We start from the raw sequence: 25622 nt of genomic DNA, 5'->3' as shown, positions 1-25622 counted from the left end.
TCACTCTATCAATGCCTCTCTGCACCATTACACTCTTCAGTCTCCCTACTGGATATCTATCCATCAAGTGGCCTGTGACCCAGCTTCATGGAGAATCAGGGAAAGTTGGCTCATGTGGTACTGAAGAGGTGTCTCAAGGACCTACATGATAGGAAAGATGACAGCTTTTATTCTGAATCAAGTGGTCCGTTCATTGACTTTTCCAAGCTCAAAGAAGGTAAGGGCATCAAATGCCTCTTGACTACCTTTCTGAGTTGAGTCACCTCTTCTCAACTCATTCATCAGCTTCTCTATGTATAGGACTACAAGAAACAACCTTAAATGGGAAAATGATACATTCTCAATGGTCTCAATCTAAACCTCCCATGCCTTCATCACGGTGAAGCTTGAGAGTCGGAGGGTGTTAGAAAAAACATGTTGTGAAATAATTTTTTTCTCTGTTTGTGTAAGATGGATTCCTTATCAAAATATCAATTTGATATCAAAATGTAAATATTAACCAGCACAGCATAAACAATAGAGTAATTAATCAATCACACAGTGAGATCAAATCTTTTAACGTGAAAAACCTAATGTGAAAAAAATTACGAGACTATAGTCTACCTCAAACTTCCACTATCAATAATAATGATAACAAGTTTACAGTAAATCTTCTCTAGAATAACTAGAGGATCATAATAACATCAAGAATATAGATCTTGGCTCTAACATATCATCATATAGGATGAATCTCCTTAAAAGAGAATTTTAGGTCTCACAAAATGGGTATAGCATGAAAGTACCTTAGAGAAGGTAAACTGTAGACCAAACCATTAGGATTGTAAAGTTTACTGTAAAGATTCTCCATATAAAATTTGGGTAAAAAATGACAACGTTTGACCATCGACCGTCAAGCAAAAAACTTAAAAACCTGATCTTTCTCTCTTCTTTTTCTCTCTCTTCTTTTCTCTCTCTCTTTTGCCGTGTGCTGTCGTTGTTCACTGCACTCGTTTGCTGCACACGCTTGCTGCTCTCTCTAATTAGCTGCCCTCACCTTTTGCCTTTTCTCTCTTAATTATTGATTTGGGCTCAATAGACCAAATTGTCCAAGCCCACATATGGGTTGGACCCGACAATTCTCCCTCTCCAACTCATATGGTGGACTATACTAAGCCCGCTCTTCGCCTACATACTTCAAGCTTCTCCTTAGGCAAAGGTTTTGTCAACATATCTGATCCATTCTCATTAGTATGCACTTTTTCTAATTGTAATTCTTTTATCTCAAGCACATCGAATCCAGTGATATCTCACATCAATATGCTTGGATCTAGAATGGTATGTTGAATTCTTGGAGAGGTGAATGACACTCTAACTGTCATAGTAAATAGTATATCCTTCCTGTTTCAAGCCCAATTCCTATAGAAATTTTTTCATCCATAAAGTTTCCTTGCAGACTTTAGTAACTGCTATGTATTCTGCTTCTATGGTTGATAGAGCAACACAATTCTGTAACTTTGATTGCCAAGAGAATGCTCCCCTGCAAATGTCATCAAGAACCCCGAAGTAGACTTCCTGGAATCAGTATCACCTGCCATGTTTGTATCTATGTACCCTTCTAACACAGGTTCATCATTACCAAAACATAAACATAACCTGAAAGTATCTCTTAGATATCTTAATATCCATTTCACTACTATCCAATGTTCCTTTCTAGGATTAGAGAGAAATTAGCTGACAACTTCAATTGCATGAGTTATATCTGACCTAGTACAAACCATAGCATACATCAAACTGCCTACTACAGATGAGAAAGACACTCTGGATATTTCTTCTTTTTCTTTCTTACTTGTAGGACATTGTTTCGAACTAAGCTTGAAATGACCTGCAAGGGGAGAACAAACTGTTTTGGCTTTACTCATGTTGAATCTTTTAAGAACCTTTTCAATGTAAGCCTCCTAAGATAGCCAAATCTTCCTTTTCTTCCTATCACGAAGAATCTTCATGCCGAGTATTTATTTTACCGATCACAAGTCTTTTATGACAAAAGACTTACTTAGTTCTCTTTTATGCTTTTCAATTTTTTTAGCATCATGACCAACAATTAGTATATTATCAACATATAGCAGTAAAATAATAAAATCATTATATGAAAATTTTTTCGTAAACACACAATGATCAGATGTGGTTCTATTATAATCTTGGCTTATCATAAAGGAATCAAACTTTTTGTACCATTGTCTAGGTGCCTATTTAAGTCCATATAAGTTTTTTCTAAGCTTACACACCAGATTTTCTTTTCCCTTGACTTTGAAACATTCTGGTTGCTCCATATAAATTTCTTCTTTCTAAGTCTTCATAAAGAAATACTATTTTTACATCAAGTTGCTTAACTTCTAAATTCAAGCGGGTAGCTAAACCAAGAACAACTTGGATAGAGGATATTTTCACAATTGGAGAAAATATTTCTTCAAAACCTTTTTTTCTGACTGAATCCCTTCACAACTAGTCGTGCATTGTATCTTTGTTGTGAGCTATTATTTTTAGTCTTCAATTTATAAACCAACTTATTCTTGAGAGCTTTCTTCTCTTTAGGTAATTTTACCAAGTCATAGGTATGGTTCTCAAACAAGGATCTCATCTTTAACCCACTCATTCTTATTCTCATGTAGAATAGTTTCATGGTACATACTCATATGGAGGATATCTGGTAGTTGGTTGTCGCTCTCTAGTGGATCTTCTCAATGGAATCTCAACTGGTAGTGGAGGTGCTTGTTCAGTTGGTTTAGCATCATCAACTATAGGTGTATCATCACTGGTATTCTCACCAAAATCTTCTTGTTCATCTCCCCCATAATCATCATGAACTATAGGTGAAGGAACTGGACCCAAACTCTAAGGAATATAAACAGAGGTTTCTAGCTTCTCAATATTATCACCATCATCAAACAATTAGCCTTCAAGAAATACAACATCTCTACTTCTAATAATCTTCTTGTTCATTAGATCCCATAATCTGTACCTAAACTTTTCATAACCATATCCCAAGAAGATATATGTGTTTGCTTTACTATTAAGCTTGGACCTCTCATCTTTGGGAATATGAACAAATGCTTTACACCCAAAGACTCTTAAGTAATTATAAGTTATATCTTTTCCTCTCCATACTCTCTTTGGAATATCACCTTTGAGAGAAACTGATGGAGAAAGATTTATCAGATCAATTGTAGTTCTCATAGCCTCTCTCCAAAATGACTTTGGTAACTTGGCATGGGAAAGCATACACCTAATCATTTCTTCAATGGTTCTGTTCATCTTTTCTGCCACACCATTCTATTGAGGAGTTTTAGGAACTGTTTTCTCAAGCTTGATACTATGGAGCCCGCAATAATTCTCAAAAAGACCCCTGTACTCGCCACCATTATCTGATCGAATACACTTTAGTTTTCTACTAGTTTCTCTTTCAACACTGACATGAAACTCCTTAAAAACATCAAGTACCTGATCTTTATATTTTAAAGTAAAAACCCATACTTTTCTAGAATTGTCATCAATAAAAGTAACAAAATAAAGAGCACATCTAAGAGTTCTAGTTTGCATAGTACAAACATTAGTATGAACTAAATCAATAACATCTGATCTTCTAGATGATGGATATGTATGAAATGCAACTCTGTGTGTTTTTCCAACTAAGCAATGATCACAAGATTTAAGAGATGTACTTTGCAACTCTAGTAAGAATTGCTTTCTAAAAAGAGTTTGAAGTCCCTTCTCGCTGATATGTCCAAGCCTCTTATGTCAAATATCTATACTTTCATCTTTTTTAATTGCATTAATTTTTCTTTTGTGTAGCTTAGCTTCCATGACATAAAAAGAATTAAGTTTCTTTTCTCTTGCCACAATTAGAAAACTTTTAGTGAGTTTCCATTTGCTTTCACTAAAATAGTGTGCAAAGCTCTCATCATCAAGTCTACCTGTAAATATCAAGTTAAGACGAATATCTGGAATATGCCTTACATCTTTGAGTATCAATTTACTCCCAATATTGGTCTCCAAGCAAATATATCCAATACCCACAATCTTAAATGTACTATTGTTTCCCATTCTAACATTACCAAAATCACCAACAGTGTAAGATCTAAAAAAATCACCATGAGAAGTGACATGAAATGAAGCACCAGAGTCAATTACACAATTACTGTCCTGAGCTACAAGACTAACACAACCTTCATCACATACAATAGTGATATTACCTTCAGCAGCAATTGTATCAGTCTCTTTCTCATTTTTCTTTATTTCATTCTATTCTCGCTTCTAAAACCTATACTATTTCTTCATGTGACCTAGCCTGTTACAGTGGAAATATTTGATATCTCTTCTATACTTAGATCTTCCTCTATATCCATGTGGGTTTCTGCTATGACTTCTTCCACGTCTTTCTTGTTTTTTAGTAACAAATGCACCAGAAGAAGATTCACCATGTTCTTTCCTTCTAGCATCTTCATTTAGCAAACTATCTTTAACCATATCTATAGTTAGAGTTTCCTCTAGCGTGGAGTTGCAAATAGTCACAACATACGTTTCTCAACTTTCTAGTAAAGAGCTGAGAAGTAATAATCCTTGCATCTCATCATCTATATTCATTTTTATAGCAACTAACTTACTTGCAAGACTCTGAAATAGGCTTATGTGCTCAATAATATTACCACCATCTTTATACTGTAAATTTACAAGTCTTTTGAGGAGAGAAATTCTATTTTCTACTATCTTTTGCGTAAAGAGATTTTCTAATTTTTGCCAAACAACATCAGCTTTGGTTTCATTCGAAATATGCTCATGCAAGTTTATATCCATCCATCTTCTAATATAGGCAATGACTTTTTTATGTTGAACTTCCCATTCTTCATCGTCCATAGTAGAATGTTTATCTTTAACCTTGATAGACTTATACAAATCTTTGCAATAGAGTAAATCTTCCATCAGATGCCTCCAAGTGGAATAATTTGATGAGTTCAATTTAATCATATCATCTGACTATTTCATCTCAATCACACAAGAAAAATTAGCACCAAACAACCTGTTGCTCTGATACCACTTATTGAGAAAAACTTGTTGAAGCAGAATCATTCTTTTCCCTCTTTGTGTATCAAAATGGGTTCCTCATCAAAATACCAACTTGATATCAAAATATAAATATCAATCAGCATAGTATAAACAATATAGAAATTAATCAATCACACAGTGAGACCAAATCTTTTAACATGAAAAATCCAATGTGGGAAAAATCACGGGATCGTAGTCCACCTCAAACTTCCACTATCAATGATAATGATAATAGATTTACAGTAAATCTTCTCTAGAATAACTAGAGGATCATAATAACATCAAGAACATAGATCTTGTCTTAGCATAGCAAATCATATAGGATGGATCTCCTCAAAAGAGAATTATAGGTTTCACAAAATGGGTATAACAGGAAAGTACCTTAGAGAGAAGGTAAACTGTAGATCAACACCGTTAGGATTGTAGAGTTTGCTACAAGAATTCTTCAAATAAAATTTGGGCTAAAATTGATAATATTTGGCCATCAATCGTCGTAAAAAACTTAGAAACCTAATCGTTTTTCGTATGCTTGTTGCTCTCGCCGATTAGCTGCTTTTACCTTTTATCTTTTCTTTCTTAATTATTGATTTGAGATCAATAGATTGTCCAAGCACCGGACCCAAGAGGGCTTTGCGTTGGAGGACAAGTAGAATAAATATCTTTAGTGTCACTGCCGTGGACATTGTGGCCGAAAAAGATCCTTGTGGGAAGTCTAGTTGATGGCCTAAGGTCTCAGCCAAAATCTTCTCCACCTCAGTCAGTCTCTGCCAGGTTGAAAGGCCTTTGTCTTTCCATTTTCTTCTCAAGTATCCTATACCAGGTTGATGTACATCTTGTAGTGCAGCCATGAGAAGCAACTGAGGTATTACAGTTAGAGTTCAGAAAGTCCTGCACATGGATCAGAAATCATATGTTTTTGAGACATGAGAACAATCTGGGCAGAGTGAAGCAGAAAAGAAGAGAATGATCGTGTACAGAAGGTAAAAGTAAAAGAGAGTTATCAAAATAAACAAATGGAACAAGTTTTGGTTCTCTATATGTAAAGGAACACTTACCATTTGTGTGTGCTAATTAACCTTAAGCTTGATAGTTATTCCTAGATATGATTTAGGACCCTCATAATGTGCTTCCATCATCTTCCTATAGAAACTTCTTGTTCTGCTTATTGGAAGTTTGAACTACTAAAGTGCTTCAGACTTCAGATTGCTTCTCCTTTACATGCTTGAAAAAGAAACCAAATTAATTAGCGAGGTAGGTTGCAGAGCTTGATAAGTCGAAGCTGTGACTGAAGTTTTTTGTTCTGCACTAACTACATTTCATAACCCAATTGCTAGAAGCTAATACTGAAAAAGTAAATGCGGAGTCTAGTAAAACTGTTTGACCTTGCTGATTCACAAAACTAATATTTTCTGGCCTCACCCACAGTTTGATGCTAACGCTGATAGGTTATTAGACCTTACATGTGACTTCTAGAATGCATCCATCAACTTCGATTGTTTTATTAGACTGAACGCTACTGTCACAGACTGGCCTTTACACAAGTCATGCATTCTGCAAACCAAACAAACAAGCCTCCATTGCCACACACACACACCGTACCACATCGACTGATCCCACTGATACGTCAGCTGTATCACAAGCTAAACCAACCATTATCTTCTCCTGCATCACTACGTTACAACCCAGACATAGGATTCCAAAACCTCAGTTCCAGATAAAACTTTTGGCTTGAAACGTGTTAATCACCGAACCCATGCATCTTTGAAAATAAACAACTGGTTGTTGTCATTTGAAGTTCGAATAGCCAAATCCATTACGAGGATGTGTTTGTTCGATTATGTGATATTATTTAATTAGATAAAATATATTATAAATTTAATTAGATTACGATTATCGATCAATAGAAAAAAGATTTAATTATAATATAATTCTTTAGAAGATGATCTTAATAAAAGAGATTCTCCTAATTACTTATCATAGACCCTTTACTTTTGTCTATAAATAGAAATGACCTTCTATACAACTCTAAACTATAAGGATATATAAAATAATATTATCATACCTATTATATAATTATTCGAAATATATTTTTAGTTGGGATTATCTAAATCTCCTAATTATGTGTGTCATTATGAATATTATTTTTTAATATAATTTAAAACTAATTTTTAAATTTAATTTTATAAGTTATTGATCTAGACTATTTTAGTGGTTACAAGACTAATATAATAATATAAAAATAGAATTTAAAATATTTTATAAATGATAAAATATTTATTATAATTCATATCTTATAAGTCTCATTCTATGCCACTTTAGTAGTTACTGATTAGATAAAACTTAGGGATATAAATTAAAAATAATATTTACTAAATCTTCTTTAATCTAATTTATACAAAAATAGTTTAATAATAGTAAAATAATAATCATAATAATTATTAAATATTAATCAATATAAAATAAAACTCATATGACAATTATAATCATGATAAAACATAAATAATACCTTTATAAAAAAAAAATATTATTTTTATAATTATATATATATATATATATATATATAATTTTATAATATATCAAAAAATAATAATTAAAATTTAATTATCACAAGTAAAACTTTTACTAATATATCATATAAGAAAACTATAAAAGAAAATTATTATTTATATTTTTTAAATTTTGTGCACTCTCAATTATGTATAAGGATAAGCAATACTTTCGTAATATAATAAGAAGTATCATCTATTACTTATCACACAAATTAGCTACCTTTAAAAGATTTAGCATACTTATAGTATTCTTTAACCAAAAAATTGAGTTGGTTAAAAAATTATCCTACCGTTTTAACAGAGATTTAAATATAGTTTTGTGTGCTTTGGATGGCAGAATCCTCATCTATTTTAATTTTTAATCACTAAAAATCATGATATTCTAATTTATTTTTATGTCAAACGTGAGATCGTTTATAAGGATAAAGTACGTGTATTATCTTAATATGAACTTAAATATTTTAGGTTAGAAAGATAATTAAGTCATATCAAGAAATATCTATTCCTTTCTTTTCTTTTCATGTTAATATTCCTCATGTATCCTTAATTATAATATAATTTGACTTATATGCCATCCTTTAGATACGCCCAAAAACCTACCGGTTCGTTTTTATAGAATCGGATCCGGTTCATGAGTTCTCCAGTAGGACCGGCTGGTCCGATTCTGATAACTGTAACTCTCAGCTTTGCACATTTTGTTGCGAAAAACACTTTTCGCATGTTTAAGTTACGCAAATGATGAAGCACAATGATAAAAACACTTTTGGTTAGTGCATTTGTTAACATGATCTCGAACTAATCACACAACGACAATAATAGTTTTTGGTAGCCAAACGGCCTAAAACAAAAACAAAAACAGAACTCGGTGCCGAACAGAGGCAGCGGAGAAGCCAGCCACCGCCACCGCGCGAGGAAGCGACGGCGATGGCGACGACGCAGCCCCGCCGCCGGATCCCATATCCACCGCTGATCTCGGTTTGTGCATCCCTTTGGTGGCTTGCCGCGGCGGCGGCGGCGGCATCGGTCCACGAGTTCCCGACGGACGGCACCGTCGTCGAGCTCGACGACGCGAGCTTCGACCGGGCGATCTCCGCCTTCGACTTCATCCTCGTAGATTTCTATGCCCCCTGGTGCGGCCATTGCAAGCGGCTTGCTCCCGAGGTATTCATCCGTGCCATGATTCTCGGCTCCTCTCCTCTGTGTTCTGTTGGTTGAGCAGTTAATCCGAGATCTAAAGATCAGGCGACCTGCCGTTAATTTTATGAGCGTAAGTTAGAATATATGCCCATTGAAATCCGGCTCAGGCATTTTTTTGCGGTTTGCTTGAAGTCATTTAAAACCCTATTATATGAATCTCAAGGAGGATTTCTGAATTTGGCACCATAATCTTTTCTTTGCCAGGGATCTAGTTCGCAAGAAATATGCTGTAAAATGATCTTGTTATTCCTTTAAATTTGTATGTTTTACATCATTTGAGGAGTAAAAGAATAACTTAATTATGTTTAGTTTAAAAGCATTGTTCCTTCAAATCTCTTACCATTAAGAAGTGATAACTTAATTATGTTTATGTTTAGTTTGAGCTTTGATAAGAAAATGCATGGTTTAGGAAATTGTCTGTCAGATTGGCATAAGAAGGAAGATTTGACCTTCTTTTTTATTATCTGCTTTCTATGTGTTTCAGAACATTATGTACACTAATTCGAGACACAGCTGAAGCTTTTGAGGCAGAGATATCTTACATGGACACTGGACAGGCCATATGATGATTACATAGAAAAATCTAAAAGAAAGTTTCTACACAGGTTGTTAAGGAAGGAGATGCAAGTTTTCCCAGAAAATGATGAGAGAGCTAAAATATAACTTTTGCATCAGTATGTGGGAATATCTGGGTTATGTAGCTGTTATTCCATTCCTTTGAGTCCAGAAGTTAATTGGAAAAATCAGTTCCAATGGATGTTGATTGGCACAATGTAGTGACTGAGAAAATTGAACTGAGGGGTTTGCCATATTACTTCTTGGCTTTGGAAATTCAAAGAAGGATTTATGTCGTTTCACATATTTTCTGTAACCTTTTAATTTAATATAAACTGCAGAGAGTATGATAACTAGAATCAAATGCAAGCAACAGATTCCTTTAAGCCTTTTGGTTTGGGATTATTGGATGTTCTACATATATTTGGATCTTGAGATATTTGTGACAGAATGTCATGCAATTCTCTAGGCAGTGTGTTCAAAGGCGAAACTAAGATGCATTTAATGGTCAAGGCCCACCAAGGCCCTAATCTTGTTCCCCACTTGAGCTGAGGCTTAGAAGCTCCAACAAAGACGAACAATAGCGGTGCACCTCATGGGCCTCATCAAAAAATTAGGGCACAGAAAATGCAAACCTTCTTATGTATGGCTACAATAAGGTTTTTTGTGTACTAGCTTAGGAATTCATTGATGGAAACAAAATCATCATTTATCTATTAGGATCCTCTGATAGGTCTGAAAAGAAGAATCAAGCATTGCATTCCTCTTCCATTTTTATACGTGAAAAAGAAAAACCCATTCTGCTTCATCTTGGAAAAGGATTTGATTTATATTTGAAAAAAAACAAGTTATCTTTATTTATTTTGCTCTTTTATTGAAAGGCACACCTTATGTGTATAGCTATAAATATCTCTTTTATATACTACTGCAGGATTTCATTATGGAAATAAAATTATTGGATCGGTTCATTTGTTATTTATCTTTTCAGGATTTCCTGATAGGTCTGAATAGTGGAGGAATCAAGCATAGCAATCATTCCCCTTCTGTTCTTATACACGAAAAAAGAGGAACACATTTTGCTTCATTTTGGAAAAGGATTTGATTTATATTTTAAACAAGAACAAGTTATCCAACTTTCTCGCTCATCTATTAACGTCATCTTTCCCTCTTTTATTTTTTCTTATTCTTTGTGGTTTTCTTAATCCCGCTTCTTCATTCTTTTTCTTTTTTTTTCTGCTACTTTCCAGTGTTTATGTAGCAATCTTTTTAATTTTCTTCTTGTCCTGTGTTCTGTCTGTTGTTTGGCCTGTGTCTTTCTTCCAAAAAAGGAAGAGCACTAGAATGGAATGGCAGTGGTCCACCGGCAGGCTCATTCTAATCTTGGATGGGGTACATGGGAATCAAAAAGCACCACCATGAATGTGACCACACATGCACCTGCAGTTTGGTAAAGCACTCCGATTAGCATTGTCATCAGGGCCAGAATTTTGGATTTACAAGACCACGGTCAGATCCAAATTGGTGAGACTTCCTATGAAGCCTTATCCAACTATTCTAGTTCCCTTCGTCACATTAATTTCAAAAGGATCTCCTGATTGAGAAGAAAGGGGACTTCCATGTCCTTTTCTTTCTGCTTTGAAGTGAGTTGGAATTGCTTCTGCTGATGACTATCATGCTTGTCGATGTGGGCGGGGTGTTCTCTAGTCGTCACTTTGGCTCACTCTATTTTCCTTCTAGCTGTACTGTGTGGAAAAAGGATTTTTATTATTTGCATTATCATGAAATGGTAGATAAATATTGATTCTTGATTTGATTAAATTTTAGCATCATAATTTCATTAACTAAGTGCCCTTTGCTTTGGTAAAGCATGTGTTTTTTGCATAGTGCTGCAGTGTTCCTGGAGCAATAATTTTGCTTCTAGAGGGTTTTCTTTCCATATAATGTTAGCTTGGAGCTTACTTCATGTTTGCTATTCCTAATTTTACAGTAGAGATGTATGAGATCCTCCTCATACGAGCCCCAGAATTGGGATCAGCTTTATGACAATACATTATTCTCCTAGAACTGAAAATGTTTTGAGCTTAAATTGTGTATCTTACTTTTATTAGTTATGTAGAGTGACACTAATAATGCTTTTCTCTGATTTGCAGTTGGATAAAGCTGCCCCAGTTCTGGCTCAGCTGAATGAACCAATCGTGATTGCTAAGATAAATGCTGACAAGTATACAAAACTTGCTGCCAAATATGAAATAGAGTATGTGCTTTTCTCCCTTATCATGTTGAATCCCTTGACAAGTCTGAATGTGTAATATCAGACTTGGTAAATACTGTTTTGATGATAGCTTGAGATAGTGAGATAGACCCATGGATCATTACATAATACTAGGAATTTCTGATGTTAAACCTAGTTTTTATTATTATGCTAAACTGCAGCGGGTATCCTACAATTAAGCTTTTTATGCACGGAGTCCCTATGGAGTACACTGGTCCAAGGAATGCTGATTTGCTTGTACGTTTCCTACAGAAGTTTGTTGCACCTGATATTTCTTTCCTTGAGTCTGACTCAGCGGTCCAAAATTTTATTGATATGGCTGGTGCTAACTTCCCTATGTTCATTGGCTTTGGCCTGAATGAATCTGTTATCCTGGAACTTGCCCGCAAGTACAAGAAAAAAGCCTGGTTTTCTGTAGCAAAAGATTTCTCAGAGGAAATTATGGTGGCATATGATTTTGACAAAGTTCCAGCATTGGTATCTCTTCATCCCAAATATAATGAGCAAAGTGTGTTCTATGGCCCTTTTGAAGGTGAGTTCCAGTAGGTCTTTTAAACAAATTAAGGATGACATTTCCTATTATTAAGCTAAAGAAGCTAACTTAGTGATTAAGTCAAGTACTATAAAAAATAAAACTCACAATTAGAAAAATCTGTAACTTCATTGTCTAACTCACTGCCTGCTTGCTATAGACATTCATCAGGGTTCAGCAATGGTCTTGTGATCATGGGTTCAATGTTATTTTTTCTATTATTTTAAATGGGTTAGGTTCTCTTGAATTTTAATTATAGTTTGCATCTTTATCTGTCATTGGTTTCTGGTTCTTCTGCATTGAAATTAATTAGGCTCATAATGATTTGTATTCCTCTTGGTATTTGTTTCTCTTTGTAAAACAGTATTGTTGGAAGACTGTTACTAAGATTTTTAAGTTAAAATTACAGGAGAATTCTTGGAAGATTTTATACGACAAAATCAGTTGCCTCTTACTGTACCCATTAATTCTGAAACACTCAAGTTGGTGAAGGATGATGAGAGAAAAATTGTCCTAACAATAGTGGAGGATGAGTTAGATGAGAACTCACTAAAATTGGTTAGAATTTTGAGGTCTGCTGCAACTGCAAATCGTGACCTAATATTTGGATATGTTGGAGTCAAGCAATGGGGAGAATTTGTTGACACATTTGATATCAGTAAGAGATCAAAACTGCCAAAACTTCTTGTTTGGGATGGAAAAGAAGATTACCATATAGTAAGTTCATTTTTACATCCATTAAAATGCACTCATTCCCTGAATACTAATTCAATAATATATGTTTTGTATGTAATGTTATATGCTTATTATACGATTTTCCTTAATTTTATTGTATTTGTTTAAATTTTTTAGTTTCTAATTATGTAGTACAATCAATTAGATTAATTTGTTATCTTCTTTCTTGCTGCAGTTGCTGATATCTTTATTACTTTCTGTAAGCATATACATTGTATGATTATATGCGTGGAGATGTAATATAAATCATCAAAATTTTCAAGTCCTCTAATGCGTGGAGATGTAGTACAATCAATTAGATTAATTTGTTATCTTCTTTCTTGCTGCAGTTGCTGATATCTTTATTACTTTCTGTAAGCATATACATTGTATGATTATATGCGTGGAGATGTAATATAAATCATCAAAATTTTCAAGTCCTCTAATGCTATGAATATCTGATCATATGTTCCATGTCTATTAAGTCTAACCTGCAATTGTGATGATACCAGAGCCTCCTAAACATAACTTGATGCTATACATAGAACATATTACACAGTATTCCAATACGTCAAGTGTTGTAGTTCATAGCTGAATGATTCATCAAGACATGTTTGGGAAATTTACTGCTCGAAGTTATAAAAGACACACCCAGTTCACATGTCTTGGCATATAATTTTATAGCCACCTTTCTTCCTTCTAGATTGGATAAATGTTGACCAAATTTTACAAAATTGGTGCTTCAGACTTCTCTTGCCTTCTTTTTCTTTACGTGTCAAGGTATGTAGATTTTTTTGTCAAGATTTACAGAGCAAACAAAAATCTTATAAATAATGCTGAATCCCTAGAAAGTTGATTTTAGCAACTGCTCAAAACTATAGTTGAACCAAAATCCACCTGCAGTCACATGCTAGTGTTTGGAGATTCTTGTCCCCCCTGTTGATCAACAAGAAGGATATTCAATTCTGAACAATTTTGACAAGTCAGGGGCTGATGGTATTGCCCTAGTGGTATGTTGAAAAATTCCTCATTTTTTTTGTTTTTTTTGCCATGATTGTTTAAGGTCAAGGTTGATACAACATATCTCTAGGCTAATCTGCCCAATTTTACCAGGTGTTGCATCATAAGAGATCTCTGCCTAAATCCATAGTGTTAATTATAGATGGCTTAGGCATTGGTAGACAAAAGCATATGACTGTACCTGGTCATTCAGGTCTTTAATATGTTGATAAGAAAACTGTGTTGTTCGGATGTTCCTTTTTTCCTGATTAAAGTCCCAAGCCTCTTTTTAACAAACACATTGGTAATAGAATTGCAAGAAAATGAAGTCAAAGAAAACCACAAGAACACAGAATTCAAAATGATTGTGATGGTCTCTATAATTAACAACTATTGTTGCATCTCAGAAATTTCATTGAAATTTTAACCTCCTGACAAGTGACCAATAACCATAATGATATAAAACAGTCTGTACATAGCATACAGTTAATTGAATGATTTATCATTACAAATAGAAATTATCAAATTGATCTTTCAAACAAAGCCACTTAATCTTATGACAGATAGAGGAAATAATTTTGTGAATATAAACTAGACATGATAAATTCCAAATTTTCAAGTGATATGGTATATAGTTGGGAATGTTATTTCATTGTAGTTCCCTAACTTAAGCCGTAAACTCTTGGTAAAAATTTGTCAAGCCAGTAATTGTTCTTAAGTTAATAAATGAATAGTTCTCTTGATTATCAATGTCTATTAGTGAAAGGTCAACATTTCTTAAAGTGGAACATGAGTCAATTACATGTTCATATGTTGAGCAGCAATGCAACTCACTTTTGTGAAGCATAGAGTGTTCACCTACTTATTCGAACCACAAACTGGTCGTGTTTAGCCGGGTAATATTTGGGTCCCAAGTTCCTAAACATGAACCACCTTTCTTATCATTATAGTGGCAACAATGGATTAATTTTTAATGCTTTGTTTAATAAATAGTTAAAAGCATTCTGGAGATTAACTTAAACTTCTGATTTCCTTGAAACCTAAAATTAGAATTCATTGTATATAAAGTGAAAAAAAATCCCCGGTTTGAAGTATAACTCTAGTCTCACATGTAGTTAGTGAAGGCAAATTTCTTTCAGGAATAAGCTCACAACTAGCGGTAAGTGCAATCATATCATTTGTAGCAGTAAATTCTTTTTTCCATGCATTCACATTTTTTTAAAATGATAGCTAGATCTTAGCAATTTATTTGCTACTAGTGGTATGTATGAGGAAACCAACAATGGAATAGGCTTCTTCATCATTGTATCAGGTTATGCAGGACTTTCTTTGTGAAGTTTATTATGTTATGAATTTATGTATCTGTAGGGAAGCATCACTCGGAATGGCGAAATATGTTGGATGTTGGCTTGTTTTTCAATCACATTTTGGTTCACAGCCTTCTTTAATTTGGTTTCATTTTGTAGTGTTATTTATATGACCAAGAAGCAGTTCCAATACTTGTTGATTTTGACCATTCTCAATTCCTTTGTGCTGAAGGTTGTAGGTTCAGAAGACCTAGATGACAATGATCAAGGATCTCAAATTAGTCGTTTTCTTGAAGGATATAGAGATGGAAAAACAATAAAAAAGGAAATGAATGGCCCTTCACTGATTGGCTTCATTAACTCGTTAGTCAGCATAAGAACAGTCTACCTTATTGTCTTCATAGTTGCTGTTCTAATGGTCATTCAGAACTTTAGTCAAACTGAAGAGAACCCCCAATTTAGAGGAATCCAAGATGGTGCAGAAGGCACAGATGCAAGCACTTCACATATCGAAAACCGCAGAGATTATCAACCAGGAAACAAGGAAGACTGATGGTTGATGCCTTTTTTCTCAGAACACTCAGATGGTTGTTTCACTGCAATTTTGTTTCTGTGCACCGCCATATTTATATATCATCAACCCAAACATGGAATCAGGATTGTATTAAAAATTGTTTTCTTTCATTTATCCACAAAACTATTTTATTTGACATTGTAGAGAGCCCCATTCTCCTGCAGCTTTTAGCTTATGTATGTGCTTGATATGTCTGTTAGATCAAACTGACTTGCACACCTCACACTTTACCAAGCTTTCATTGTTGGGATGCTAAATCTTTTCTAAACCAATTTTGTCTTTAAATGTTATACATCATAGTAAATTGCCTGGTAATGGAGATTGTTTTGTAGTTTGTTTGTAACAATACTATATTTTTTTAAACTTAACAAAAGGATTACATAAACTTAACAAATAGTAAAATATTCACCATAAATTTGAGAACTTTATATTTTGATGATATCAATTGATGAATTTAAAAATTAATATTTTATTAAAAAAAATTAGATCAGAATTTGTACTTGGAAGATCATAGGTTTAAGAATTGAATGTTGAGTTGGAAGAATGATCGTTGTGTTGAGACTTAGCTTGCCTAAGATGGTGGTGATATTACGTGTATGACGGGGTTAGTAATTTATTGGTTAGGCCAACCATTTAACTATAGCTAGAGGATTGTTAAATAATCTCTCACATAAATATTCTATATTCAAAATTTTTATTTGCGAGTTGTCTATCCTTGTATTTTTTATGTATATATTATCCGGTGACATCTAGCTTAGCATATCACCCTAATTCTATCTTTATATATATATATATATATATATATATATATATATATATATATATATATATATATATATATATATATATATATATATATATATATATATATGAGTTATTTGTCCAAAATGATATATAACTTAATAGTAGCACAAAACTCTTCAATATTAGCAAAACCTAATTTCAAGTTAAAGGTTATGGTTATTCTTGTCACCTCCAATAACAAGATATATATGTTATATTTTATTTTAGTTTTGTCATCTACTTTAACACCAACTATTATGTCTCCACTATTATTATTATTATTATTATCCTTTTATTCATTTTTGATAATACGGTGACAGAGTCTCTAAGCTAGTCGATTGTATATATAAATCGAGTAAGGTCTTTCTTATAAACCATAAGCTGTTGATTAATTTTCTTGACCTCTACTTGTACTATTATATTTTTCAATTTTTTTCTATTCCATCTCCTTCGTTCTCACTTTCACCGGAACCACTATCATACTTAACAAAAGGATTATCTATAATAAGAGATAAAAACACAATCAACATAACAAAAATAAAGATAACTGACCTATTAAATAAAAATGTGTAACGAAAGTAGAAGTAAAAATTCAAAACATGAAAACTCAATTGACCTATTAGCTCAATAAATAGCACTGTGTTAACACATAATGATGAAGGTAATATGTTGAAGTCACAGAAAGGTCACTTCTTAAATAGCTATCAAATAGATTTTGCTTCTTACCCTATTTTAGCTATAAATAGATTTTGTTCCACTTGGTGACTTTTTCTGACTTATAGATGTAATGACAAAAGAGACGACTGTTGGCAAATGCTTAACATTTAACAGATATATGTCTATTTATAGAGAGAAAAAAAATATATTTATTTATTTACTTTCTAAAAATCTAACTAAAAAACTATCAATAATTTTCTTTCACTTCCAAGTGCTAACTCCTAATGGTTCAGTATTTTTAAATCATATAACTCGTAAAATTCTATTATTCTTTACATCAAAAGATATAACTATAAATTATATCTATCATTCTATACATTTAATCATATAACTTATAGGACTAATTGTAATGGAATCCAAAAGATATTGACTATTCCATTATAGGAATAATTCGATTGACACAAAGAATAAATAAGAAGCTATTTGAAAATACGAGATAAGTTGGAAGTAAGTATCATTTTAAAGCTAAGTGTTTGTGGCCCAATAAATATTACCAGGTCATAACATATAACATAATTAAATGAAACTATAATCAAATAGAATATCAAGATATACGTGGAAAACCCCACAATCAAATAGAATACCAAGATATACGTGGAAAACCCCTTCAATGTGAAGGGTAAACTAGAGATAATCCACTATAGTAATAATGAATATACAAATCTCATTCTCTTGCCCAAAACCCTAGCAACAATCACAAGAGAATAAATGGGATACAAGGATCACGTCACTATACACAATACCTAAATCCTCCCTAATTCTTCTCAAGTAATCACATTAAGAATCTACTGTAGATCTGATCTAACCTGAGATGAAAGTACTACTAGATGATTGAGAACAATATCTCTATATTATCCTTATCTTCTTCCCATTCTTTCTCTTCCTTTTCTATCTTGTTCTCCTCCTTTTCTTTGGGAATCATGTGGTTGCCAAAAACTACTTTGTTGTTGCATTTTTCTACCTCTTTTTATAGCCACCATAACCCCCCAATATAAATTAGGGTTCGGTTAAAAGGGGGTGAGCTATGGGCTGATAAAGCCCACCTTGAGCTAAATATGAGCTATCAGCCCAACAACCTCCCCCTTCAGCCCATAAGGGAGGTTGTCCCATGACTCCTCAATATGAAGCCATGCCGACTAGCTATTGGCATATATCTTGTCTTTCGTTTGGTAAGGTCTTTGTCAACATGTCTACTCCATTGTCATCTGTGTGAATTTTCTGAAGCTACAACTGCTTCTTTTTTTGCTCACTTTCAACTACTTCTTGGTAACTCTCTGGTTCATTAGCATTAGTAAGCATCACATACTCATCTATAGAGTATCTTTTGGAAGGTTACATTATCTAGAAGATCTTCTCAACTGAGGTTCTGCGGGAAGTTGCCCTTCAACTTCTTATTGCTTTAACATATCCTGCAAGTAGATCAACATCAGGCTCTACACTATCTTCCTCCACATCTCTCCCATCACCTTGATATATTGGAGGAATAACTGGGTCATAATCTGCTAATCCGTACGCAGAAGTCTTGGCTGGTGCTTTCTTCTTTAAATTCTCAATGGTTTGATCCTCAAAGAAGACTATATTTCTGCTTCTAAACACCTTTTGCTTTTCTGGATCCCAAAGCCTATAACCAAAATGATCATGTGAGTAATCAAGAAAAATACATTCTTTAGTCTTACCATCCAGCTTGGACCTCTCATTGTTTGGAATATGTGTAAATGCATGACAACCAAACACTCTCAAATGCCGGTAGGAAACATCTTTCCCTGACCATACATGCTTTGCAACATCACCATCTAGGGCTGTGTATAGTGACAAGTTGATCACATCGACTATAGTCCTCAAAGCCTCATCCCAAAACCTTTTGGGTAGCTTGGCTTGTGAAAAAATACATCTGATCTTTTCCATGATGGTGCGGTTCATCCTCTCTACAATTGCATTATGCTGAGGTGTACTAAGAACTATCATCTCATGTTGGATCCCATATGACCGACAATAATCATCAAATAATCCTGTGTACTCACCACTATTATTTGATTTTATGCATTTCAATTATCTTTCTGTCTCCCTTTCAACCTTGGCATAAAACTCTTTGAAAACATTAATCACCTGATCTTTGGTCTTCAAAGTATAGGCCCAAACTTTCCAAAAAAAATCATCTATAAAAGTGATAAAATAAAGTGCACCACTTATACCAGAAACATCAATAGATATATCAGGAGTTTTTGTCCTTAAAGGACCACATATATTTGTATAAATATGGTCTTGTTAGGATCAAGAGCACTAAGAGGGGGGGGTGAATTAGTGCAGTGGAAAACTTTCGACGATTAAAACTACGTTCGTACGTTGAAATCTAATTCCGACGTAAAAGTCATTTCGTGCAGATAATAACTTTGAAAGCTTACAGAAACGTATTTGAAGTAAAGTAAGGAAGGTAGTTTGCAGTTAAGATAAATAGCACAATGGAAATGCAAACCAGATTTTAGAGTGGTTTGATCAAACGTGACCTACATCCACTTTCGGCTTCCTCCTCCGACGAGGTCACCAGCGTCTACTAGAGGCCTTCCTTCAATAGGCGAAAGCCAATCACCCTTTTACAGTTTCACTCCTTTTGACGGGCTTAGGAGATAACCCTTACAAAATTTTCACTCCTCTCTTAATGATCAAAACTTGGAAGAAAAGAGGGAGAACTTTTAGACTTTACAACACTTTTAAGTGTTGAATCTCGTATTTTGATGATGAAACTACTTGATATATGTTTATGATTTAATCTGCGTTTTGAGTGACGCAGGATGCTTCGATCAGGATGAGACAATTAAAGCAGGAACATCATGTTGTGCCGGAGGAACATGTCAGAAGATTGGACGTCGGACCGTTGGATCGGTCGACGTATCGACAGAAGGCTTCGGGTCGTGAACTCGGGCATCGGGCCAAGAAGAGTGGGTATTGTGCCAAGGATATCGGAGTTGCGGAGTCGACTGGCCGATTGGGCAATAGGCTGCAGAAGAGGACGATGCGCCGAAGAATCGGACGAAGCGTCGAGGGACCAATGACATGCCGGACAACTTGGTTAATTGCTTAGAACTAATTGTCTCGATCGAAGTTTTTGTTTTGTTGTGCAGGATTAACTACGATGAAAGTTAGACAAGCAGCAGGTGTTGCGCCGGAGTCAAGATCATGATCACGTTGGGAGTTCTAGAGTTCGACGGAAGTTCGGACGGTCGTCGGAGGTTCAGCGAGAACAGATCCGAGAAGTCCAGAAGCTTGCCAAGCGAAGCTCGTCGGAACACGCCAAGTGGATCGTCGCAAAGTCCAGGAGTTTGCCGAAAGTCCGCAGAAGCATCACCGAGGGTTCATCGGATGATCGACGGAAGTTCGCCGGAAACTCGCCGGAAGAAGCGATTGACGTACCGAAGCAGAGCTGCAGAATTTGTCTTAGATTTAATCGTAGTTAGTGTTGAATCTCGTATTTTGATGATGAAACTACTTGATATATGTTTATGATTTAATCTACGTTTTGAGTGACGCAGGATGCTTCGATCAGGATGAGACAATTAAAGCAGGAACATCATGTTGTGCCGGAGGAACATGTCAGAAGATTGGACGTCGGGCCGGTGGATCGGTCGACGTATCGACAGAAGGCTTCGGGTCGTGGACTCGGGCATCGGGCCAAGAAGAGCGGGTATTGTGCCAAGGATATCGGAGTTGCGGAGTCGACTGGCCGATTGGGCAATAGGCTGCAGAAGAGGACGATGCGCCGAAGAATCGGACGAAGCGTCGAGAGACCAATGACATGCCGGACAACTTGGTTAATTGCTTAGAACTAATTGTCTCGATCGTAGTTTTTGTTTTGTTGTGCAGGATTAACTACGATGAAAGTTAGACAAGCAGCAGGTGTTGCGTCGGAGTCAAGATCATGATCACGTTGGGAGTTCTAGAGTTCGACGGAAGTTCGGAAGGTCGTCGGAGGTTCAGCGAGAACAGATCCGAGAAGTCCAGAAGCTTGCCAAGCGAAGCTCATCGGAACTCGCCAAGTGGATCGTCGCAAAGTCCAGGAGTTTGCCGGAAGTCCGCAGAAGCATCACCGAGGGTTCATCGGATGATCGACGGAAGTTCGCCGGAAACTCGCCAGAAGAAGCGATTGACGTACCGAAGCAAAGCTGCAGAAATTGTCTTAGATTTAATCGTAGTTAGCACGGTGATTAAGTTAGAAATGGGAGGTGATCCCATTAGCTTAATCCTGGGGCAATTGGGCCCCTGAAGAACTCAAGTTGGGTCGAATGGTTCAACCCATTCGAACCCAAGTAGCTGTGGGAGGTGCAACCGCCCAGGCAGGGAGGTGCAACCGCCCAAGCTAAGTCTCCCAGCGAGACTGGGCGGTGCAACCTCTCCAGCCAGGAGGTGCAACCGCCCACGGCTCAGTCTCCAAGTGAGACTGGGCGGTGCAACCTCCTCTGTCAAGAGGTAGCACCGCCAGAGCTCAAGTTCCGAGCTCTGCCGAGAGGTGCAACCACCGAGCTCGGTCTCCGAGCTCTGGCAGGGTGATGCAACCTCCTTGGACAGGTGATGCATCGCCTGAGCTCGGTCTTCGAGCTCTGGCAGGAAGGTGCAACCACCCCTGACAGAGAGGTGCACCCGCCTGAGCTCAGTCTTCGAGCTCTGCCAGGCGGTGCAACCTCTCCAGTCAAGAGGTGCAACCACCTGATCCCGGAATTCCGGGATTTGATGGTTTTGAGCTCGAATTTTGAACTGGGTTGGGGCCTATAAATACCCCACCCATTCAGCACTGAAAAGATACAGACCTACACCGAAATCTTGATCTTTTCTGTGATTCTAAGAGCTCAAAAGTGTTGTAAAGCCTTTAAGTCTCCTCCTTCTGTTCTTTAAGTTTTCAGTTGTAAAGTGAGGAGAGAAAGGTCTGTAAAGGTTGTCTCCTGAGCCTGTCAAAAGGAGAGAAGTTGTAAAAGGGCAGTTTGGCCTTCGCCTATTGAAGGAAGGCCCCTAGTTGACGTCGGCAACCTCGTCGGTGGAGGAAGCCAAAAGTGGAGTAGGTCAAGGCTGACCGAACCACTCTAAATCTCTGGTTTGCGTTTATTTTCGAGCACTTTATCATTACTGCAAACCTCCTTCATTACTACTGCTCTCTGCGCTTTCACGAACAAGTTCTAAGTGCTGTTCTTCCGAATCTGCATTCAGACGTAAATTCGTATTTTCATACATTACAGTTTATGTTTACGTTTGATTCTGCAGAACTGTTTTCCGTGCCTTTACGAACGAGCTTCTTTGCAGTTTACACTTACATTTTGATCCTATTGATAACTGCAAACTGTCCTCTACAATTTTACGAACGAGTTTTAACATTTAGACGTAAAACTGCATTCAAACGTAAATCGGCTTTCCTCGCTCAATCATCAGTTCTCAGTTCACGTTTACGTCTTGATTTCAACTGCATACTGCCTTCTGCGAGTATACAAACGAGTTTCAAAGTTTAGACGTAAATCTGCGTCTAGACGTAAAACTGCCTTTAGACGTAAATCTGCGTTTAGACGTAAATCTGAGTTTAAGACGTAAATCTGAGTTTAGACGTAAATCTGTGTTTAGACGTAAAACTGCGTTTAGACGTAAATCTGCGTTTAGACGTAAATCTGCATTTAGACGTAAATCTGCGTTTAGACGTAAAACTGCGTTTAGACGTAAATCTGAGTTTAGACGTAAACTGTGCTTAGACGCAAAACTGCGCTTAGACGCAATCTGCGCTTAGACGCAAACTGCACTTAGATACAAACTGAGAATTTGCTTTTGCATCGTAATAGTTTTGAACGAACGCAGCTTTTGGTTTTTAATCGCTGTAAGATTTCCGCTGCACTAATTCACCCCCCCCCCCCCTCTTAGTGCTCTCGATCCTAACAATTGGTATCAGAGCAAGGTTAACTCTCTAAAGGATTAAAACCCAAGAGAGATGGCATACGCCGGAAACCAAGAGGGGCATTCGATTACACGTCCACCCATGTTCAGTGGAACGGACTACACTTACTGGAAGACCCGAATGAGGATCTTTCTTATTTCTATGGATTTTGAACTGTGGAACCTTGTTGAAAACGGATTTTCAAAGTCTTCTCTTCCAATGATCGATTGGAATGAGTTGGAAAAGAAGGCTTTCGCTCTTAATGCAAAGGCTATGAATGCCTTATTTTGCGCACTTGATAAAAACGAGTTTAATCGTGTTTCAACTTGCGAAACTGCTTTTGATATTTGGCACACACTTGAAGTGACCCACGAGGGCACAAGTAGAGTGAAAGAGTCAAAAATCAATCTGTTGCTGCATTCTTTTGAACTTTTCCGAATGAAACCGAGTGAAACCATTGGCGACATGTTTACCCGTTTCACGGATGTCGTCAATGGTCTAAAAGGACTCGGAAAAAGTTTTTCGGATTTTGAACTCGTAAATAAAATACTAAGATCCCTTCCTAAAAGTTGGGATCCTAAAGTCACTGCCATTCAAGAGGCAAAGGATCTGCGCAACTTCCCTCTTGAAGAACTAATCGGGTCATTAATGACCTACGAAATGACTTGCAAAGCTCATGAAGAGCAAGAAGACATCCTTCCAAAGAACAGGAAGGATATGGCACTTAAAACTTCTGAATGCCACTTGAGAGAAAACTCAAGTGATGAGGACTGTGATGATGACTTGGCACTTTTGACAAGAAAGTTTAAGAAATTCTTCAAAAGAAACAAGTTTAAAAATGATGTGAAAAATAAACTTGAACCCAAGAAGGACCAAGTGATCTGCTACGAATGTAAAAAGCCGGGACACTACAAGAATGATTGTCCCCAAGTCAAGAAAAGAACAACAAAGAAGAAGGCGCTCCAAGCAACATGGGATGATTCGAGCGCATCTGAGGAAGAGGAGTCCAACACCGAGCAAGTTGCTCATTACGCCTTTATGGCCATCGAAGAGGAGGTAACGGATTTATTAAATGCTGATTTATCTTTCGATGAATTATTAAATGCCTTCCATGATTTATTTGATGAATGCAAAGTTATAAATAGAAAATACAAGTTGCTAAAAAGGGTACATGATAATCTTACTTGTGAGTTTGATAAGTTAAAAATTGAACATCATGATAGTTTAAATTCATGTATCAAATGTCATGATTTAGAAACCATACAAAAAGAAAACTTGCTACTTAAGGACACCTTGAAGAAATTCGAGGTTGGTAGCAAGTCATTAAACATGATCCTTACAAACAAGGGTCATGCTCCCAAAAGAAGTGGGATTGGATTTGTGAGGAGTCCTCACCTAAATCCAACTACCTTTGTAAAAGGCCCAATCTTACATGTTCAACACCAAACCAAGTGCAACTTTTGTTGCAAATCTGGACACAAGACACATTGTTGTCCATTCAAGAAAATAAGTCCAAACAAATTAATTTGGGTTCCTAAAGGAACCATGATAAACTCTATGCAACATGATAGAAAATGTAGATCTATTTATGAGGCACCCAAAAGGAAATGGGTACCTAAACATCATCCTTTCTTGTAGAGAACTAAACAATCGCAAGCTAGGAGCAAGAAATGGTACCTTGATAGTGGATGCTCAAGGCATATGACCGGAGATCCATCTCAATTCTCTAAGCTCACTAGCATAGATGAAGGATATGTCACCTTCGGAGACAACAACAAGGGTAAAATCATTGGCAAAGGAACCATAGGTAACAAATCCAACCTCTCTATTGAAGATGTTTTACTAGTTGATGGTTTAAAACATAACCTCTTGAGCATTAGTCAATTATGTGATAAAGGATATATTATAAGATTTGAATCTAATGCTTGCATCATTGAAAAACCACACAAAAATATATCTATGATTGCATTAAAACAAAACAACGTATACACTATTGACATCAATGACTTATGTGATGAAATGTGCTTTGCCGTTATGAATGAGGATGCTTGGCTATGGCATAGAAGATTAGGTCATGCTAGCATGAAACTAATCACTCAAGTATCATCTAGAAAACTTGTAAGAGGAATTCCTCATATCAAGTTCATCAAAGATAGTGTATGTGATGCTTGCCAATTAGGTAAGCAAATTAGGGGTAGCTTCAAAGCTAAGAATCAAATAAGCACCTCTAGACCCTTACAATTGATCCATATGGACTTGTTCGGACCAATCTCTACATCGAGTCTAGGAGGTAGTAAATACGCCTTTGTCATTATTGATGACTACAGCAGATATACATGGACCTACTTCTTAAAACAAAAAAATGAATGCTTTAGATATTTCACCAAGTTTTGTAAACTTGTTCAAAATGAGAAGGAATCTATGATTTCGTCAATTAGAAGT

At 35.9% G+C, this 25622-nt stretch overlaps 1 protein-coding gene across 1 annotated transcript; it reads left to right on the top strand.

Annotated features, from left to right (window-relative positions):
• The first annotated feature begins 8452 nt into the window (after positions 1–8452).
• LOC135637823 (protein disulfide isomerase-like 5-2) lies at positions 8453–15916 on the top strand. Its single transcript, XM_065150638.1, has 5 exons — positions 8453–8789; positions 11531–11634; positions 11814–12184; positions 12594–12901; positions 15437–15916. Exons 1-5 carry the CDS (start codon positions 8553–8555, stop codon positions 15755–15757), a joined length of 1341 nt encoding a protein of 446 aa, XP_065006710.1. The 5' UTR covers positions 8453–8552; the 3' UTR covers positions 15758–15916.
• The last annotated feature ends 9706 nt before the right edge of the window (positions 15917–25622 follow it).

This window comes from Musa acuminata, chromosome BXJ3-5 (assembly GCF_036884655.1).
Source record: "Musa acuminata AAA Group cultivar baxijiao chromosome BXJ3-5, Cavendish_Baxijiao_AAA, whole genome shotgun sequence".
Lineage (NCBI taxonomy): Eukaryota > Viridiplantae > Streptophyta > Magnoliopsida > Zingiberales > Musaceae > Musa > Musa acuminata.
Note: the sequence above shows the minus strand (reverse complement) of the source record. Positions and strands in the feature narration are given on the sequence as shown.

What these genes read in the sequence shown, in the direction of transcription:
- LOC135637823 (XM_065150638.1), top strand. Translation starts at nt 8,553, where the DNA reads ATGGCGACGACGCAGCCCCGCCGCCGGATCCCATATCCACCGCTGATC. An exon ending in GCTGCCAAATATGAAATAGA is followed by an intron (nt 11,635 to 11,813) that starts GTATGTGCTTTT and finishes GCTAAACTGCAG; the next exon opens with CGGGTATCCTACAATTAAGC. An exon ending in GAAAAGAAGATTACCATATA is followed by an intron (nt 12,902 to 15,436) that starts GTAAGTTCATTT and finishes TTTGTGCTGAAG; the next exon opens with GTTGTAGGTTCAGAAGACCT.